At 35.8% G+C, this 17,509-nt stretch overlaps 1 protein-coding gene across 1 annotated transcript in view; it reads left to right on the top strand.

Annotated features, from left to right (window-relative positions):
• Window positions 1-17,509, top strand: part of LOC100983219 (ovostatin homolog 2) — a 62,844-nt gene that overhangs the window by 17,548 nt on the left and 27,787 nt on the right. Inside the window, 10 exon segments of the mRNA XM_063592959.1 lie at window positions 902-1,019; window positions 5,064-5,175; window positions 5,944-6,053; window positions 6,395-6,553; window positions 7,244-7,471; window positions 8,946-9,000; window positions 9,804-9,949; window positions 10,306-10,455; window positions 16,257-16,427; window positions 17,229-17,373. Of these exon segments, the coding sequence (XP_063449029.1) occupies window positions 902-1,019; window positions 5,064-5,175; window positions 5,944-6,053; window positions 6,395-6,553; window positions 7,244-7,471; window positions 8,946-9,000; window positions 9,804-9,949; window positions 10,306-10,455; window positions 16,257-16,427; window positions 17,229-17,373 (1,394 nt within the window).

Consider the following 17,509-nt stretch of genomic DNA (forward strand, 5'->3'; position numbering starts at 1 on the left):
ACTCAGAATCTCAAAAGTGTTAGGAATTAGTAATAGAAAGAGAAAAAGGTGAGTGGAAAGAAAAGGGCACAGGCTATGGAGTGAGGCAGATCTGAGTTCGAATTTTAGTTTCATTAATTACAATGTGGAGAAGTTACTTGACCTCATTTTACAAATCAGGGTCACTGGGAAAAATAAATGATATATATCAGTGTCCAACAATTAGAAAAAAGTATTATAATCTGTGAAAATAATATTCACTTTTATTATATGCTAGTTTTACGTTTGTTGTCTATTAACAAAACAAAAAACTCCAATTGACTGGATTTGCCTTTGGTTGAACCTTCACAAATCTTGTATTGTAGTTTTGTGTTTTAGGAGAAAATGAGATACTCAAACCCACCCTGTAAGGTATTATATTTTTGGTCAAAGCATAACCAGTTCATGCCAGCCCCATAGCCTTTATATTTATTGAGTGGTAAATAAAAACTTGTGTTTAAAATGTTGATCTGGAAATGTTTCAAGATCCTGAATCATCCAAGTTTTATATACATATATATTTTTCTGATAAAAGGGAAAGTGCTACAATGTTATAATGTTTCTATCAGATTAAAATATATTTTTAAAAAACTCAATTTAAGCATTAAATCATATTCAATGAGATTTTAGATTATTTTAGATTCTGCCTTACCCTGAATTCGATTTTTTAAAGGCAGCCAAATCCTCCTGAGATCAAATGCCCAGTTTAACCTGAATTCTGTGGGGAACCTAAACCCTCACCAATAGGGAGAATTCCTAATTCAATTTGGTTAGACTGGGTTACTCACAGTTTAAAGACTTCCTATATAATTTCTGAAGAAGATCATAAAATATTGCTATGATATTGCTTATCTGTAATCATAACTACACCTTCCCCCATTAGGTACACCTTTGGCCAACCTGTGCAAGGGAAAACCCAAATCCGGGTGTGCAGAGAATATTTTTCTTCAAGCAATTGTGAGAAAAATGACAATGAAATATGTGAGCAATTTATTGCACAGGTACAGACCATGATCTTTACTCCAAAAAAAAGTTCTCACTCATTTTTCATTCTTATTCTTTCTTTGATTTCATTTATAAGGGGAACTTAACAATACTATTTTCATTTTATTGATAATGGGGTTTGCAGCTAAATAAAGTGAAGAAAGAGAAGAAAATACAGTGCTTAAAGCAGTTTTTTATTCCATAGACCATGTAAATTGTTCTCCACCTATAGATTCATGGGATTTTTAGAATATGAAAGGTATCGTGGGCTTTGTTGTTTTATATATCGCCTAGGTAGCCTTCCTGATTTTTCTTTGGAGAATCGTTAATCATCCTTTAAATGAGTCTGTGATATTACTCTCCATGCCACCTGGATTTTTTTTTTTTAGTGGAAACAGCTTACTTGCAATCAACTGCAATTCAGAGTACCCCCACTATATTACTTTAGACTTGCAGTTCATATGTGAAGTCATCATTTACTGTATCTGCAGCATCCTAACCTTAAGTGAACAACTCTTCCTATCTCTTTGAAATTGTCTTTTGACTCCCCAAAGTGAAGCTTGTGTACGCCACATAGTTCATATTTTAAGTCCAATTGTCCTAAAGTTACTCATCAAATTTAGTGAACATCCTCTAGGTAAATATCAATAATTGACAAAGACAAGCAGAATCCTACCTTTACACAGGAAATGCAGGCAAAGAAAACTAGGGTGGAATTTTTCCATGTCAGCAGTACATTCTGATAGAGTTCAGTCAACCGTTTTACACAATGATGGGTGTTCCCTCAGCAAATGGTTTATTTTTTTCCCCCATGTGAAAAAAATACCCATAAACAATCTGGTAGAGGCTAGGAGCAGTGGCTCACAGCTCTAATCTGAGCATGTTGGAAGGCCGAGGTGGGAGGATCATTTGACTCCAGGAGATCGAAACCAGCCTGGGCAACATAGTGAGCCCCTTCTCTACAAAAATTAGCCAGGCACAGTGGTGCACATCCCTGGTCCCAGCTACAGGGAGGCTGAGGCAAGAGAATCACTGGAGCCCAGGAGGTCAAGGCTGCAGTGAATTGTGTTCGCACCACTGTACTCAAGCCTGGGCAACAGAGCAAGACCTGCCTCAGAAAAAGAAAAGAAAAAAAAAATCTGTCTGGTGGAACTGTCTTTATATATGAGAGGTTTTATTTACTTGAAATAAATTTCTTGGAGTGAGTTTCCTGAGTCAAAGGAAACATAGATAGTGTTCATAGACAGATAATTTTAATTTTAATAAATATTAGCTTATTGCTCTCCTAAAAGTTTTTAGGCATTCAAATTCCTGTCAGAAGTACATGAGAATACTATATTTTCCAAATTACTTTCAGCAATATATTTAGAAGTTTTAAAAGTTTTTGTCATTTTGAGAGACACAAATTTAGCTTGTTTTAACTTGTGCTAATTTCTATTTAGTTTGAGCAACTTTTCATATTTTTGTTATCAATTTGGATTTGAGAACTCTTAATTACCCATGTTTTTCTGTTCATGTGAAATGGAAACTTTCATTGTAAGTACTGCCTTCCATCCTCCAAGTATTTTTTTTCAAGCCTGTTATTTAAATAGGCAACTCATTTACTTTGTCATATTTTTGACATACCCACCTTCCTTATGTTCCTGGGTTTCCAGCCTTAGAAAAAAAATCTCACTGGCCCCTGTGTTGTACATGTGGCTATCTAAGTTTGCTCTTAAGATTGTTTACAATTTTCTAATAGACATAAAGTTCACTTCCAATGATGTTCTAAAATGGGAACTTTTCTTCCAGATGTGGGCTGTGTGGTGTTAGCACCTATCTCACAATTTTGTTCTCTCTCACTCTTTGTCCTAAATCATGCCCACGAAAGTTTCGTCTATTTTATTGGTTCTTATTTTTACTATTTTCTTTCTTATATTATTTTGTGTTCCTAAATAATTTATTTTCTCTTTCATCTTATTCTTTTTTCTAATATTTGTAGTTGATTTTGTTGGGGTTTAAAAAATATATTAGCTGTTTCTTTTAGTAATAAGCACATTCACTGTTTTACATTTCTTCTGAACTGCAGCTGAATACCATTGACTTTGATGCGAAGTATTTTTTCATTACTCTAATATCTGGATTCTTATTGGTTTACTTTATGTATTCTCTTTGTTTCAAGGATTCCTGAAAAAAGGCTTTTCTCTTATTTTCGAAATAATTAAGGTTCTTCTGATCACTTTCTATGATTTCATTTTAATTTGACTATATTATCATTAGACAAAGTAAAATTGCTTTTGTTGTGGATGTAGTAGCTGTTAATTTAAGATTGAGAAGCACATACTCTGCAGCCAGAGCAGCTCCTCAGCACCACTGTCTCTTAGCTGTGAGATCTTGGACAGGTTACATGATGGACCTATTTTAGTTTCTTCATCTATATAATAAGATAATAACAGTACCTAGCTCATGTAACAGTTTTGAGTATCAAATAAACTGATATATCCTTATAACATTTTAAATCTGGAATAAACACTGTGTTGTAAAATATAACTAAATTTATATTTCTCTAATTATTGACATTACTGATGATAGATTAATTACAGATTTTTTTTGTTATTTTAAATGAGCAATATACCTTAAAAAGTGTTTGTTTTGTTGTTACACATGTGCTGAGCGCTTCTGTTCCATCTGTTTTAGTGCCTTTCTAGATGATTAGAATTTCTTCCTCTTAAAACACTGTGAGCCAAAAGTATCTGAGACAGATGTCAATCAATTTGCAAAGCTTATGTTGCCAAGGTGAAGGATGTACCTATGACAGCCTCCAGAGGTCCTACCAACATGTGCCCAAGGTGGTTGGGGTACAGCTTGCTTTTATACATTTCAGGGAGATGTGAGACATCAACAAATATGTGTAAGATGTACATTGGTTCGGTCGGAAAGGCAGGACAATCCAAACTAAGGGGGTTTCCAGGTCATAGGTAGATAAGAGACAAACAGTTGCATAAAGAAGACGTCTTTGAGGCCAGGTGCAGTGATTTACAGCTGTAATCCCAGCACTTTGGGAGGCCGAGGCGGGCGGATCACGTGAGGTCAGGAGATCGAGACCACCCTGACCAACATGGAGAAACCCCATCTCTACTAAAAATATAAAAGTTAGCCGGGCGTGGTGGCAGGTGTCTGTAATCCCAGCTACTCGAGAGACTGATGCAGGAGAATCGCTTGAACCTGGGAGGCAGAGGTTGCAGTGAGTCAAGATTGGGCTATTTCACCCCAGCCCGAGTGACAGAGCAAGACTCCATCTCAAAAAAAAAAAAAAAAAAAAAAAGAATAAGTCTTTGTCTTTGATCAGCCTTTCACTGAATACACAAATTACATGTGAGAGGAGGATAGAGGAATAGTCACTTATGCCTTAGTGTGGCTCAGTAAATCTGCATTTTTACATAAACTATTAGGCAGAGGAAGCAATCAGATAAATCAGATACGTATTTGTCTCAGGTAAGCAGAGGGATGACTGAGTCTGTCTTTTGTCCCACGCCTGTAAAGAGAAGCTATGAATTTATATTGCCAGGGTGAATTTCCAAAGAACTGTTTTAAGGAAAAGTTCTTGAGGTCCACAAAGAATTTCCTTGTGGGCAAATTGTGAGGGAGGTATGTAGTTTTTATCTTTGTAGCTACCTTATTTGGGAATAAAATGGGAGACAGATTTGCCCAGCTGTTCCCAGCTTGCCCTTTCCCTTTAGCTTAGGGATGTTGGGCTCCTGAGATTTACTTTCCTTTCACAATACCATTCGGCTTCATTTCCATCCTTTAATCTTTTCTCATCTATAATGTTTCCAGGAGAATTTCCTTGAAATCTGTAAAATACAGATTACCTCCTTCCCTTATTTAAAATGCTGATGTAAATATTCGCCTCCTCCTACTCCTCCTTTAATTCTTTGGCCATTTCAACAAGTTTATGAGGTAGAGCCGTGGCACGGGGTGGGGATGTTAATATATTTGTGCAAAAACCAGATTTTAAAAGACACTTAAAAAAACCTCTTGGATCTCTAACATTTTAATTATACCTTCTCTTTATTTTTCAGTTGGAAAATGGTTGTGTTTCTCAAATTGTAAATACAGAAGTCTTCCAACTCTACCGTTCGGGATTGTTCATGACATTTCATGTCGCTGTAATTGTTACAGAATCTGGGACAGGTAATTACTGTATTTTTTGGACGACCTGGGGATATATGTATGGCAGCTTACTGGGAGAAGCGTGTTGAGTTAGCACTAAGTACAAAATTCAGATTATTTCTAATTTAATACAACTGGGAATAGTTGCAAGTGCAAAAATTATTACTGAAAAATTTACAAGATTGCACAAAGTGAGTGTTCAATAAGTATTTGTTAAAAGAATGAAAGAAGAGGCCGGGCACGGTGGCTCACGCCTGTAATCCCAGCACTTTGGGAGGCCAAGGCAGGTGGATCACCTGAGGTCAGGAGTTCGAAATCAGCCTGGCCAGCATGGTGAAACCGTGTCTCTACAAAAATACAAAAAATTAGCCGGGCATGATGGTGAATGCCTGTAATCCCAGCTATTCAGGAGGCTGAGGCAGGAGAATCGCTTGAACCCGGGAGGCGGAGGTTGCAGTGAGCTGAGATCGCACAATTGCACTCCAGCCTCCAGCCTGGGTGACACACCAAGACTCAGTCTCAAAAAAAAAAAAAAAAAAAAAAAACAAAACAGAAAGAAGGGAGAAAGAGATTAATTATTTCATTTGGAGTGGGAAAATCAGATTTAACTACTAATTATTTCTTGTTATTTAAAAAGGAGTTTGTGATTATTCCCTTGTAAAGTGCTCTATATAAGCATACTTGATCAATATCATGATGCTATTCACACTGGGCAAGCTGGTCACATTTATATTGCTGTGGATGGTAACTTAGACATTTTCACTCTGCTGTGTTCATCATTCCTTACAGGTATGCAGATCAGTGAGAAGACCTCAGTTTTTATCACTCAGTTGCTTGGAACTGTAAACTTTGAGAACATGGATACTTTCTAAAGAAGAGGGATTTCTTATTTTGGAACTGTAGGTTTGACTAAAGAATACATGCTTCCATTTCATTTTCTTGGATCATAGATTGCCCTTTGAAAAATTCTGGTCACTTTTTTCCTACTTTTATAATACATTTTAAGCACTACTATGTCTGAGGTGCTAGAAAGTGTCCTAGATTGAAAGAAGCAATAGATAACAGTATCGTTTTTTCCATACTTTATATTATATATCTATGTATTTAATAGAGCATCTTTCTGTCTGTTGGAATTTAGGAAAATGACTAGGGATCACATTTATGAGTAGAAAGCTATTTCTCTGTAAAAATGTAAACATTTTGTGTTTTAAGTCATATTAATTATTCTTTTCTTGTACAGCTTAAATTTTTGGATCCCAATAATGTACCTATGGTGAACAAGTTGTTGCAACTGGAGCTCAATGATGAATTTATAGGAAACTACACTACAGATGAGAATGGCGAAGCTCAATTTTCCATTGACACTTCAGACATATTTGATCCACAGTTCAACCTAAAAGTAAGACATCAAAGAACAGAAGAAGACCACTGGACATCCCACAGAGGATTTGGATATCAGAAATGTTAAACATTAGGAATATCTCAAAAGATAGCTTGTATACAGAATATATTTTAAAGAAAATTTAAAATGTAACTTATTTTATAAATTTGCTTGTTCACTAAATAATACATGAGAATACTTGTTCAAGAAGATGGGAAGCTAAGTCTATCACGATTGTTATAAATTTGCTAACAACTAATATTTTCCTCTAGGAAACAAGAAGTAGCTCATGAGGATGATCTGACTTTCTTCCTCAGATCATTTCATGCATAGATAGGGGAGATCCTATACTTTCTGTTTATTTTCTGCTGCTTAAACAGAATTTTGCAGTTAAATAATTTGTCAGTGTTCACATGTAGCTGAAAGAAACAGAACGGAAACCCAATTCTGTGGCTTCAATTAAAGAGTAAAAAACATAACAATTCACCATCAGTCTAATGAAATATTTACACAATCTTTCATGGTCACGTTTTGTATACAAAGAGCAGAGTGCTATTATTATTTTGATTCCAATAACTTAACATTAAAACGTCAGCCACAAGCTGAGATTCCTCCCTACTCTGGAGAGTTGAGAAGCCTCCATTCTCAGTAACAACTGTCTTCGGATGTCATGATACTAACACCCTTCACTTTTGTTTGTCATCTCAGGCCACATATGTTCGACCTAAGAGCTGCTATCTTCCCAGCTGGTTGACGCCTCAGTACTTGGATGCTCACTTCTTAGTCTCACGCTTTTACTCCCGAACCAACAGCTTCCTGAAGATTGTTCCAGAACCAAAGCAGCTTGAATGTAATCAGCAGAAGGTTGTTACTGTGCATTACTCCCTAAACAGTGAAGCATATGAGGATGATTCCAATGTAAAGTTCTTCTATTTGGTGAGTCTCAGTTAGTGGGTTCCTGGAATCCTGTTCAATTGCACGTCTGCTTAGCCCAGCACAGCTTAGAAAGCATGCATCAGTCATGCCACGGTGACCAGAGTAAGGGCAGCCTTCTCACTTTGCTGGTGAATACTGTTCAATCCATTAACAACAAACAAACACATAGAACGATCTAAGGCAATTAAAGTTTCCCTAAGGTTGAAGAACTTGCTGTTCAGAGTCCACTTGTTTAAGCATTCAAATGTAACTCATATCAAGTATTTATGACACTCTGTAATAGTAAAATATTGGGCAGATGCCAGATAGGTGGAAAGCTTATTTTGATAAGCAGTAAAAGGACTTTATTCTCTTGGTTCTGTCCATTTTGTCTTTCTAAGGAGGAGCCCCCAACCTTTGTGGCACCAGGGACTGGCTTCATGGAAGACAATTTTTCCACAGATGGGGTGGGGATGGTGGGATGGCTTCAGGATGATTCAAGCATATGACATTTATTGTTCACTTTATTTTTATTATTATTACATACTCACCATAATGTGGGATCAGTAAGAACCCTGTGCTTGTTTTCCTGCAGCTAGATGGTCCTATCTGGTGGTGATGGGAGACAGTGACAGATTTTTAGGCATTAGATTCTCATAAGGAGCGCACAACCTAGATCCCTCACATGTGCAGTTCACAGCAGGGCTTGTGCTCCTATGAGAATCTAATACCACTGCTGATCTGACAGGAGCTCAGGTGGTAATGCTTGCTCACCGCACTGCTCACCTCCTGCTGTGTGGCCTAGTACCTGACAGGCCATGGACAGGTACCTACCGGTACACAGCCTGGGGACTGGGGCCTTCTGCTCTAAGGCCTGTTGAAGAGTGATAAGACACAGACCTGGAAATTAAGACATTAACTTGAATCCCCCACCCTCTCCTAGTTAGCATGCAAGTTAGTGCATCTTGGACGGATTGTTTGAACTCTTTAACCCTTGGCTTCCTCAGGTGTACAGTGTAATTGGAGATTATAAGACTTACCTCTTAGGGTAAGTGTTCTGTGTCAGGCACTGTTATAAGGATTGTATGTGTGTTAACTCATTTAATTAGCCTTATAGATATCTCCATTTTACAGATAATGGAACAGAGGCAAACAGGTAAAACATCATGTTTTAAGTCACAAAGTTAATGAGCAGGTGAAGGTGTATTTGAAACCGGACAGCCTTGACAATTTCAGAGCTTTATGTGCCACTTTGCACAGTGCATTGCACATAGTTCACAAAGTTTCCAGTACATGATAGAATCTCAATCAGTTTTAGTCACTTTCTCTGCTCTTTTCCAACTTATGCAAAGTCTATTTTTAATATTTGCTTGTGGAAGCTACCCTATCTTATGGAACAGAATTACCATTAAGTAATGAATTACCTAATCGCAATATGAGAATATGATGACATCAGATAATATATTGCATGTTATGTTTTCTTTGTTCCACACAGATGATGGTAAAAGGAGCTATCTTACTCAGTGGACAAAAGGAAATCAGAAACAAAGGTATACATAATGTATTCATTTTAAAATATGTGCTCTAACTTCATTTTTTCTTGTTAAGGATATATAGACATTATATATATGGGAATTATATATATTAAGAAAATATATTTAGTCAAACATATGTGTGTGTGTATATATATGTGTGTATATATGTATGTGTGTATATATATATAGTGAAAAGAAGTTAGAACAAGCACTTATTTCAATTTGTGGATGAAGGGAATAGTTAGCACAGCCTGAGGGAAGCTACTAAATGTCTTGACGAAGGAGAGTTCTACCTGTTTCTTTTATTGTCAGATCATTGAGTACATTAGAAAAGTGGTGTACAACCGCATATTCTCACTCATAGGTGGGAATTGAACGGTGAGAACACATGGACACAGGAAGGGGAACATCACACTCTGGGGACTGTTGTGGGGTGGGGGGATGGGGGAGGGATAGCATTGGGAGATATACCTAATGCTAGATGACGAGTTAGTGGGTGCAGTGTACCAGCATGGCACATGTATACATATGTAACTAACCTGCACATTGTGCACATGTACCCTAAAACTTAAAGAAGAATAATAATAATAAATAAAAAATAAAAAAAAGAAAAGTGGTGTACAAAATCCCAGTATTGTTATTATCTAAATTATGCAGTCTTCTTTATTTGTATATGTACTTCCTATTATTTGATTTATTTGTCTTGAAAACAGGGCCCAATTTACTCTTTCTGTCCATGAGCCATTCTCTTTTATCTAAGTGTACCAGTGATTCAGGAAACTTTCAGCATCATATCTCTTCGTCTCCTATTTACACAGCCTGGAATGGAAACTTCTCGTTCCCAATCAGCATCAGTGCTGATCTGGCTCCTGCAGCTGTCCTGTTTGTCTACACCCTTCACCCCAGTGGGGAAATTGTGGCTGACAGTGTCAGATTCCAGGTTGACAAGTGCTTTAAACACAAGGTGATGTTTCTCCTATTTCTGGCCTGAGAAGTGGGAACAGTTTGCTCCCTGCTGTCTTCTCGCCTGACTGCTATCACCTTCACGTGGGAAACTCACACTCAGTGCTGGCATAATTGAATTATTAGGGGATGTGAGAATCACCAAACACAATGCATGATCCTTGGCAGCAGTGCCAATCCTGACACGGCAGCAGGGTGGTGAAGGGGGTCTCCTGCAAGGAAAGCTGAGGGTGAGAGTGGGCAAGGGAAATAGGGTATAGAAATCTATAAGGATTTATTCAGGAGAGATTAAATGTATTCAGATCATCTTTACATAAAATGGTCTCTACTCTCATCTCTTTTTTTTCTCTATTTTAGGTTAACATAAAGTTCTCTAAAGAGCAGGGCTTACCTGGTTCCAATGCTAGTCTCTATCTTCAAGCGGCCCCTGACTCATTCTGTGCCCTCGGGGCTGTGGATAGGAGCGTCCTTCTACTGAAATCTGAACAACAGCTGTCAGCTGAAAGTGTAAGCTCTCTGACTTCCTCGTTTTTCATGTTTCTCTGGACTACCAGAAGTCTTATCCTTCAGATGATGTCTTGAACATGTTGAAAATATTCAATGTTTTCTTCCTTTGTTCCTTCATGGATTATATACTTATTTTTCTTGGCTATCCTAAGAACATGCTTATAACAATACAGAATTTGATAGATAATTATAACAGTTTAGGAATTTTACAACTGTGATTTTTAAAAATCATAGGTGTAATCACAGATGTGGAAACCTGGAATAAAATGAAATCTCTGTGTTCAAGGATATGCTTGGATTCAGTGTAAAGTTATTATCTATAAATGGATATTGTATTTTCTTAGACATTTCCAGACCTGGAATTCCAGAAGTTCACATCCAATTTATTTCGGTTAACAATTGTTGGGTATTTTCCGTTTATTTCTAACACAATTACATATAAATAACTATTGAAATTTATGATCATATTTAAATCTAATTTAATAATTTAATTTTTTCTGATTAATATTATACCTGTATAATTTGGAAAATGTGCAAAGTATACAAAGACATAAAGAAGGAAATCTTTAAAATCATTTATAGTCCTAACACTTAGGCATCTTTATAGTTTTGCTGTAATTTTTCAAATCTCTTTTCTGAAGGCATATATAATTTACAAACTTGAGATCTCACCAAAAAATACAGTTTTGTATTTTGCTTTCAACATTCTGTAGTAAGTCCAGTTTTAAATATAAAATTATAGAATTCAGTAATAATATTGAATAACTATGGATCATTATATAAAACATATTTTTCTCAATGCAAAACATAAATACATTTAAGTTTTCTATTACAGGGAGCAAAAATACTTTTAGTTAGAAACTTTCAGAATCTGAGGGGGCATCAACAAATAAAGGATAAATTTATCTATAAATATGGAATGTGGCCATGTGCTGTGCTCACGCCTGTAATCCCAGCACTTTGGGAAACCAAGGCGGGCAGATCGTTTGTGCTCACGAGGTCGAGACCAGCCTGCACAACATGATGAGACTCTGTCTCCCCCGAAAATATAAAAAATGAGCAGGGCACAGTGGTGTGCACCTGTGATCTCAGAAACTTGGGAGATTGACATGGGAGGATCACTTGAGCCCTGGCGGGGGCAGAGTTTGCAGTGAACCAAGATCGTGCCACTACACTCCATCCTGGGTGACTGAGCGAGACCCTGTCTCAAAGAAAAAAAAGGAATATGTATATGTGTGTGTGCATGTGTATATATATATATACACACACATGCACACACACATATGTGTATATGTATATATATATACACACACGTATATGTGTTTATGTATATATACACACACATATATGTGTATATATGTATATAAACACACATATATGTGTATATATATGTATATAAACATATATATTTACACACACACACACCTTTTTTTTCCCTTGAGAGTTTCATGGATTCAGAGTAAATAGCTTCGCTCATTCTTTCTACAGTTGGAGGTGGCAATATCTTAGGAAAACTGCCTCAAGAAAAGACCATCAAGGGACCTCAAAAAGAAAATTCTAGAGGCATTTTTCAGGGGTCTCAGAATATATCAGAGCCAAAAGAGGTTGCCCTTGTTTATTATTAATAGCTATATTAATAGTATAAATCAAGTGAAGTTCTATAAATGGGTGAATTCCAATTTATATTCTATAAGTTTGTTATTTTTTGTATTATCTTATGTAAGCTTAGTTTTTAGTTTTAAATAATTTTTAAAAGTGCAAGAATTACACAGAGAACTCCTATGTACCCTTGGCCTGATTCACCAGTTTGTGAACATTTCGCCGTACTTGTTTTCTCGTTCTCACTCTCTCCACCCCTACACACACACACACACACACACACACGCACGCACGCACGCACACACACAGAGTTTATGGCATTTCAATTTTTTCTGAATCATTTGAGACTAGGTTACATACATCAGTCTATTGTGAAAGAAAAATACAAACAACTCCGGACCCCAATTCACGATGCTAAAAGGACAAAAAATGAGGCTGAAAACTGAGTCATGGAAGAAGTTGTTTTTCTTTTGTTCCTAAGCAGATAGCTACTTTTTCTTCCTTGTTAGATTAGTTAGTGGTTTACCTATTTTGCCGAGTTTTCCAAAAACATATAATTTTAATTTATTAATGTGATGTAATATGATATGAGGTTTTTTGCTACTCCATCACATTAATTTCTATTTGTAGCTTTATTATTTCCTTACTGGTACTGTATTTTGTTGTTATTTTTAGCTTTTTCACTTAGAAATTTACTTCATTTTCATTAATTTATTTTACTGGGCTAGGTATTTTTAAGCCTATAAGTTTTTCCATGATTTCTGCTTTTGAAGTATCTCATAGATCCTGATACATAGCAATTGCACCATTTATATTTTTCAGAAATTCTGTAATTTCTGTTTGTATTAACCCTTTCACTGAAAATTTACTTACTGGAGTACTTTATAATTTTGATGTAAAAAGGAATTTATTTTAGAGTTTTCTTTTAAATTTCAAGTTCTATATCTTCATGGTCAGCAATATTTCCACCGGTATATTTTTGTGCCCAAATATATAATGAGTTTTTGCGAATATATCTCATGTGTTGAGAAGATATAGTCTCTATTATCAGTTTGTTTTCTATCCATGAGGTTGGATTATTTTGATCCTTTGTATTCTTACTTATTTTGTAAAATTTATTTAACCTTCTTCTGCTGAGTGATGTGTTTTAAAATACCCTACAAATAGTGCTCTGTTTCTTCTTGCATCTTCTGTAGTTTCTGCATAGATAATCATAACTGTTGTGCCTTTACTATGAATTGCAGCTTTTAGCAGTAAGTATTCTTCTCTATCTTGTTTGATGTCTTTTGGCCTTACTTCTACGATTTCCGATAACAGGAGGATTGCAGCCTTTGCATTCTTATTATTTTCCTTTACTTTTCCTTTGGATTTCACCTTTTGAAATATGCACTTCACTTGTTTTTTGTATGAAGTACAACATTGTGTTTTGTTTTAAATATGCATATCTTTGTCTTCTAAAGGAGAATAAAGTCTATTCACTCTATTGATATGATGTATGTGTTAGGCGTCAGCTCTATCATACTATTTTTCTTATGATTCTGTATTGTATTTAAAGCTACTTTATTTCTTTAGCTTTTATGTTTGTTTGTTTGTTGTTATCTTGCTTAAAGCTTCTTTGAGTATTCAGGCTAGCTTGAATTTTTATTTTAGTGGTTATTTTTATATTTACATATTTTATAATATCCTAATATCCTAATCTCATTTTTTCTTGCTTAACCTTAATATCTAGTCAGTTATGGCCGGGTGCGGTGGCTCACACCTGTAATCCCAGGACTTTGGGAGGCCAAGGCAGGTGGATCATGCAGTCAGGAGATCGAGACCATCCTCGCTAACACGGTGAAACCGCGTCTCTACTAAAAATATTAAAAAATTAGCCGGGCGTGGTGGCGGGTGCCTGTAGTCCCAGCTACTCAGGAGACTGAGGCAGGAGAATGGCGTGAACCTCGGAGGCAGAGCTTGCAGTGAGCCGAGATCGCGCCACTGCACTCCAGCCTGGGCGACAGAGCGAGACTCCATTAAAAAAAAAAAAAATCTAGTCAGTTATTTTTAATCTTTGAGTCTTAACTGCTACCTACACAACAGTCAGTAATCTCTAGTTTCCACTTTTCTCTCCCTCTTCTTTCATTTTATTGTTGCATCTTTCCTTTTTTGTCAGAATATATAATGTTTACATTCTGTATTGTTTCTCCTATTCATCAAGTCTTACTAATTTCCTGAGTCATCTTTTGGTTACATAAAGCTCATTCTCCAGGAGGCTGGGGCGGGAAGATTGCTTGAGCCTGGGAGATCGAGGCTGCTGTGAGCCATTATCATACCACTGAGCTTCAGCCTGGGCAAGAGAATGAGAACCTGTCTCAGAAATAAGTAAATAAAAATTTTTAAAAAGTGCATTCTCTACTAGAGTCCTCAGGATATCACATAAGTATAGAGTTCTCTGACATTTTCATATTCAGAATTATTTTTTCTAAAGCCTTAATAAATGAAAGACAGGTATTTGTATATTAAATCTTTGGTTTATACATTTTAAAATTTTTTGAAATGCTACCTTACTATTGACTTGCTTTGAATATGCCTTTTAATAGTGCTGACATTAGTTTAATTCATTTTCCATTATGGGCTACTTTATCTCTATGTCTGAAGGCCTTGAATGTTTTTTCCCCTTTATACTTTAATCTAATAGTTTCAGTAAGAATGTTATTCTGTAGAAGTTTTGCCAGGTACACAGTGGAGTCATGCAATATGTAAGCTCAAATCTTCTTTTATTTTCAGATAGTTCCCCTGAATTATAATTGTAAATATTAGTCTTTCCATTTTTTTTGTTCTAAAAAAATCTCTGTACATTTGTTGGATCTTCCTTGCCTGCTTTCCAATTCAATCACTTTGTGACCTGTTTTAATTCATTCTTTTTCAGGTTTGTTCTTTTGTTTTTCCTCTATGCTGCTTTTAAAGTTTTCTCTGAACAATTTTCTCTTGATGTCCTTGTACTTTAGAGTTTATTTATGATATAATTTTGTCTAGTTTTCCTGAGTTCAATAAAGCCTCATTTTATTTCTTCTTGGGTTTTGTCCATTTCTGTATTTTCTTAATTGAATTTCTGACTCATGGTGCCTTTTAAATACCTCAAATACATGCTTGAGAATATTTCACTCATGTTAAATTATTTTGGCATGGCTTTTCTTTGTTTACTTATTTACTTAGTGACTTTAGTGGAGAAGTTTCATTAGCTGAAGTGTTTTGGTTTGCATTTCCTATTTTCTCTTACAGCAGCTTTGTATGGAGTTGATTTTTTCTAGTTCTTGATATTTTGTGCAGGGTGTTCATAGGTGAAGAGCGCCCTATTTTTTTTTTTTAGTAAAATGCATTATTTTTAAAATGTTGGTGATGGAAATGAGGGTAGAGGGAGTTATTTTATCCTATGACATCCTTTCCTTTTTTAAATTCCCTGTCTCCAAGGATCTGCATACCTCTTCTTGTGATCTGATTATTTCCCCTTAGCTTCCACTTCCAGGCCCATTCATTCCAAGCCCTTTTCCTGTGTGCTGTACTGGGAACTGTTGAGTCCGAAAACTATGATTTGTATTTTTAACAATGCTAGACTTTCTCTTACCTGGAGTTGACTTGGTGTGTGTTTCTTCTCATTTCTCCATGCCATTCTGCTCTGTTTTTCTCTGCAGTCTCTTAAGCCTTCCCTCTGCAATAGCAGTAGAAGCTCTCTTGGAATTTGGTGTTTGTTTCTCTACTAAGAAATAATTTGAAGATCATGGTATTCTCTGTATTGTAGTAATGTTAAAGATATTAGTCATGAGTATCTCTTTGTTGATTTTATGTTTTCTTCAGAAGATTATGTAAGAAGATTTAAAATCAGGCAGCTAAGATTATTCTCCAGACTTAGAAATTCTAGCATTATAATTGATTGTCTGTACAATGGGCCTTGGATTAATCAATAGTCAGGCATTGCTTTCTTACATTCTCTCTTAAATCCTGCGCCCAAGCTGAGAAATTCTGTGAACATGACATCAGTTGCCTAAAACAAAACTGGTTTGCTCTTTTGAAAGGAAGAGCTTATGTGAAAATACTGGATTAAATATGATGGCCGTGCTCTTAAAGAAAAGAACAAAAATAAATGGTACAGTAGACAATTTGCCAATTTTGTAATTTTAAAAGAAGTGCTGAAAATTACTGGGAAACGTTTTTTCTCATAGGTGTATAACATGGTTCCAAGTATAGAGCCGTATGGTTATTTCTACCATGGCCTCAATCTTGATGATGGCAAGGAAGACCCTTGCATTCCTCAGAGGGATATGTTCTACAGTGGTTTATATTACACACCTGTAAGCAACTATGGGGATGGAGATATCTATAATGTTGTCAGGGTAAGATCACTAAGGATTTTGGAAAATATTTCGTCGCAATTTTTAGTATTCATAATGCATATTAATGTTTTCTTAATTATGTAGTTTTCTTCCTATACTTTGAGATTCGTGTCTGTAATCTGCCAATAGAGTACATAGAAATTCTTATAAAAAGGAGATATTAATTTTGTTGATTTTAAAATTTTCTGCTGAAAATAAATCATGTAGCTATAATTACAAAACCTCACTTAAAAAAATGAGACAGTCTCCAATTAATACAATAAATCTTATGCAAAGATAGTCAAATCAAGAGGCTAAGAGAGTGTGGACTCCAGATATCCCTAGGCCATTAATGAGACATGCTGAGCCTTCCATGAAATAATCTTTATAATTAACATCACAAGTGTGTAAGAAAAGGGTATTGAATCAGACAGACTTTATCAGGTTCCAGCCCTTTAATTTACTGAGTGTGCCGTGTGTGTGTGTGTGCGTGTGTGTGTGTGTTTGATGTTAATTAGGGTAATGATAGTGCTGATCTCATAAGTATTTTCCACTTAGGATGAAATGGAGAATAATGGAAAATACTTAGAAAAATGCTAGCACATAATAAGTGCTAGATAAATCATAGTGATTATAATTTTTTCTCTAGGGATTTTCCATAAGTCAAATAGAGGTAAGTTGACTTGTAACTTCTCAGGCCTTTGTTAACACATAAAATATGGATACTTATGATCCATTTATCTTTGCAATATAAATAATAGGCCTTTTATAGTTCTTGCATGAAAAGAATGAACAATATTTTTGTTGTTTGTTTCTTTAAAGAACATGGGTCTAAAAGTCTTTACCAATCTCCATTACCGAAAACCAGAAGTATGTGTGATGGAGAGAAGGCTGCCACTCCCTAAGCCGCTTTATCTAGAAACAGAAAATTATGGTCCAATGCATAGTGTTCCGTCTAGAATTGCATGTAGGTAATCTTACATTTTTTTGTTGGGGGATGACCAAACCGGTTTGTGGAATTTAGTGTATCTGGGATAAACTACACAATTTTGAAATTTTATATGTGAATTATGCCATGTTTTTGGCTACAGTTAGACATCCTA

Source organism: Pan paniscus, chromosome 10 (assembly GCF_029289425.2).
Source record: "Pan paniscus chromosome 10, NHGRI_mPanPan1-v2.0_pri, whole genome shotgun sequence".
In the NCBI taxonomy this organism is placed as follows: Eukaryota; Metazoa; Chordata; class Mammalia; order Primates; family Hominidae; genus Pan; species Pan paniscus.